The sequence below is a fragment of the Lactuca serriola genome, chromosome 5 (genome assembly GCF_051521515.1).
Source record: "Lactuca serriola cultivar US96UC23 chromosome 5, Lser_US96UC23_V15, whole genome shotgun sequence".
In the NCBI taxonomy this organism is placed as follows: domain Eukaryota; kingdom Viridiplantae; phylum Streptophyta; class Magnoliopsida; order Asterales; family Asteraceae; genus Lactuca; species Lactuca serriola.
The window spans coordinates 336,706,943-336,711,203 of record NC_136412.1 but is presented as its reverse complement, the minus strand read 5'-3'; the positions used below and the strand labels follow the sequence as shown (position 1 = coordinate 336,711,203).

Genomic DNA, 4,261 nt, shown 5'->3' with positions numbered 1-4,261 from the left:
GCATCTAATGGACGCGTCATTAACTAACTCAGAGTTCGACAGCGGCATTTTGAGAGTTACGATTGCTAGTCGGTGCTTAAGTCGTACTTGCAGTTATAGTTATTAGACTTATCCAAGAGGGAGACTGTTGGATTAGGTGTCTAAGCCCTTAACTATAATTGGTATGTACTTGACCCGAGAGTAGCATGGTCCATTTCAGGTTGCATTCACCATAACAATTTGATATGATGGATATTTGAGAAAGAGGTTATTTCTTATTAATATATTATAAGTATAATATATTAACTGAGGAATCATGTTATTTAATTAGTATTGATCAAGAATTAATTTGGAATTAATTTAGTGGTCAAAAGAGACTAATTAAATTAACGGGGGACTGATTTTGTAAATCAGTGATACATATGGTTTGGGCTATTGATCTATGATGGGCTAATTTTATGTAAGAATCCATGAAGAGTTAGTCCATATGGATTTTGGATCATAAGCCTTAGTGTAAGAATTAGGGTTTTCATATGACTCTTGGAATTCTACATTATATATGTATTTCCCTAATCCCTAAAATTGTGACCTATATGTTCTTAGAGAACCATAACCGATTTTGTGTCTCCAAACCTCTCTCTCATATTCATCCAAGTGTTCATGGTGTCTTGTGAACCGTTTGAGGCATCACACTCGAGGTGCTAAGCTCTTCAAAGGCCAAATTCAACAAGCTACTACAAGAGGTAATATTCTAACTAGTTTTATGATTCAAATATCAAATTGAATGCAAGTTGTAGGCCTCATGCTTTGGATAATTTTTGTTGCATGTATAACTAGAGAAAACTTAGATCTAAAGCATTAGGGTTGTATGTGCACCATAGGAGTGTTATATTTCATATAACCTAAATGACCTCTACCTTGGCCGGATCGAACGGAATACCCTTCTGGTTGACAAGGTGCCCTAGAAACTGCACCTCGTGCAACCAGAACTCGCACTTGGAGAACTATGCAAAAAGTCTCTCCCTTCTCAGTGTCTCCAGCACCTCCCTCAGGTGCTCCTCGTGTTGCTCCTGAGTCTTGGAGTAAACCAAGATATCATAGAGGAAAACTATCACAGACCAGTACATCATTGGTCTGTACATGCGGTTCATGAGATCCAAGAACGTGGCAGAAGCATTGGTGAGCCCAACTGGCATCACCACGAACTTATAGTGACCATAGCGAGTCCGAAAGGTTGTCTTCTGCACATCGTCTTCCCTGACTCGCATCTGGTGATAACCTGATCACAGATCAATCTTGGAGAACCACGATGCACCCTGAAGCTGGTCAAATAAGTCATCAATCCTCGGGAGGGGATAACAATTCTTCACCGTTACCTTATTCAACTCTCAGTAATCTATACACATCCGATGTGACCCGTCCTTCTTCTTTACAAACAGGATCGAGGCTCCCCATGGCAAACTGCTCAGCCCGATAAATCCCTTGTATAACAGCTCTTGCAGTTGTGTAGACAACTCCTGCATCTCGGGGAGGAGCCAACCGATATGGTGCCTTGGCTATCGGAGCCACACCAGGAACTAGGTCAATCCTGAACTCTATCTACCTCTCCGGAGGTACCCCATGCAAATCCTCTGGGAACACATCTGGGTACTCCTGTACGATCGGTACATCATGCACGGTTGCCTTACCCTTTTCACGGGTATCCATAACATAGGCGACATAACCTACGCAACCCCACTAAAGGTAGCGCCTAACTCTCATTTCTGAATACAAAGTTGGCCCATGTTGCGGCCTCTCGCCCTGAATCACCAACCCTCCCCCACTTGGGGTCCTAACTCGTACTAGATGCTGCCCGCAGTCGATCACTGCCGCATTAGGGCTCAATCAGTCCATACCCACGATAACCTTATTCCCACACAGGGGAATAGGGACTAAATCCATGGAAAACTGCTCATCAAACAACTGTAGTGTACATCCCCAGTGAACCCTTGCAACCCGAATGGTCCTATCATCCTCTATCTCTACATCAAGTGCACAGTCCAACTCTCCTAGAGCTCCAACAAATCGCTTGCTCAACGCGAGCGATACAAAAGATAGGGTAGCCCTCGAAACAAATAATACCATAGTAGATATATCGTTCACAAGGAACGATCATATAATAAAACACATAAACATAAGCAATAATCAATGTAAATAAAGAGATAAGGAGATTATACATACCCACAACATCGGGATCTGCACGTGCCTCCTCCGCAGTCAGATGAAAAGCCTTGCTCCTCACCGTAGGTGCCTCTGTCCGGCCCTGACGTCCATTGGTAATCCTTAGTGTAGTAAGAGCAGGTGTTGCAACCTGTCCTACTGCTGCTAAACTCGGGCAATGGAACCTCTTGTGGCCCCTCTGATTGAACTGGAAGCAAATCAGATTAGATATTGTGGTGGTGGTGGTGGTAGCAGTACAGTCCCTGCTGACATGACCAGTTCGGCCACACTTAAAACAGCCCGAACTACCCGCCCTGCATCCCCCTCGTGCATATTGTCGCACTTTCCACAACAGTTGGGGACCTGATGGCTCCTCGATCGGTGATCTGATATCTTGGGCTTTTTGCCCGAGCTCCCAGTCTAAACACCCTCTAGTTTCCTCTTCTTTTACATCTCCAAATCCAGCTCCCTATCCCGAGCCCTCGCTATCATATCCTCCAACGTCTTGAAGCTGGAGCGGCTAAAAAACTGTCGGATATCGCTCTGCAGCATTTCATGGTATCGGGCCTTTTTCATCTCGCAGTCCACCACATACTGCGGAACGAGAAGGGCCCTCTCCCTGAATGTGGAGGTGATCTCAGTCACTGTCTCATTCGTCTGCTGGAGATCCTGGAACTCCCACGCAAGCTGTTGCACCTCAATCACAGGTGCGAACTCAGACCTAAACCTGGTTGTGAAGTCACTCCAGGTCATAGCGTCAAGGGCAACATCACCAATAGCATCTCCAACATCCTCCCACCAATCACGCACCCTGTCCTTTAGAAGGCAGGAAAAAAGTCGGAGCTTGTCCCCCTTGGGACAACGGCTGGTGTGAAAGGCATTAGTGACATCAGCCAACCACCTGCTGCTAGAAATGGGGTTCCTAGCCCCATGGTATCCTGGAGCTCCACAAGCTCGGAACTCCATAAATGTCATCGTGCGTGCCCCTATCTTGGTACAGAATGCACCCAGCCTCTCATCAAGAATCTCCAAGATGCCCTCCTTGACCGTGTCGAATATTACAAGAGTCTGATCAATGATATTGCGTGTAATATCAACTGAGATGAACTCCCTCATCTGATCGTTAACCTACCCGGCTCCAGAGCCCGAGCCTGATACGTCGCCGACGCCAGAACTGCCAACTAGTCTAGTACGTAGCGTCACCATACTGAAAATACACCATAAAAATCATCAGAATACTCATCATAACTTGAGGGATCTCTCATACTACAAGTTGCATGGGTTCATCTCAGCCTTCCTTGATTTGAGTATGGAGCCTCTACTTTCAGTAGTACGGGCCCATACTACCTTCCACATCTATCTGTACTTTCCTCAAGAACTGCCTTGACTCCACCAAGTCCCTTTCACCACTACTGCATTCCGCGCTAATCTCATCCTAGGCTTGCCCTAGGGTAATCTCCATCCCACTCTCCACCATCAACTACATAAGAAGTCCCTGCTACCTTTCCCTAACTAGCTCGCAAATACCATTACATATTACTAAGACCAGATAATTCTTTGAATGAGAGGTCTCTCCCTACAACGGTCAGACGAAAATGAGAGCTGCGAAATAAGGCTAAACCTAACCTTCTGAAATTATTTAGTCCTTGTAATATGTAACTTAACATATTCATTTACCCGTTAGTTAAAGATAACTAGAGCTTCTAAAAGCACAAAGCAAGCAACATTCGAGCATTAAGTAAACAAAACCAAGCATATCCTAATCAGGTTATCATATCGCTGACTAATCAGTACTAGCACACAGTTCAATAAGCTCATACAGTAGGCATACAAGGCATCATTCCTAGATCCTTAGCCCTAATCTAGCATGTAGTTCTTATACACATACAACAGGCATACAAGGAATCCTTACTAGATCCTTAGCCTTAATCTAGCATGTAGTTCTCATAATCATATCATATCATAACAAACATGTATGGGTAATTTGGAGAACTAACTTGAGCTCGTCTGATTGCATGCACAACACCCTTTTTTCATTTCAAAATCCTTTTTATAAAAATGGTTTTCTTTTGAAAAATTTTAT

General features: G+C 44.2%; 1 protein-coding gene across 1 annotated transcript; it reads right to left on the bottom strand.

Annotated features, from left to right (window-relative positions):
* Window positions 1-2,625: 2,625 nt before the first annotated feature.
* Window positions 2,626-3,294, bottom strand: LOC145051020 (uncharacterized). Its single transcript, XM_078999175.1, has one exon. It carries the CDS (start codon window positions 3,292-3,294, stop codon window positions 2,626-2,628), a length of 669 nt encoding a protein of 222 aa, XP_078855301.1.
* Window positions 3,295-4,261: the final 967 nt, after the last annotated feature.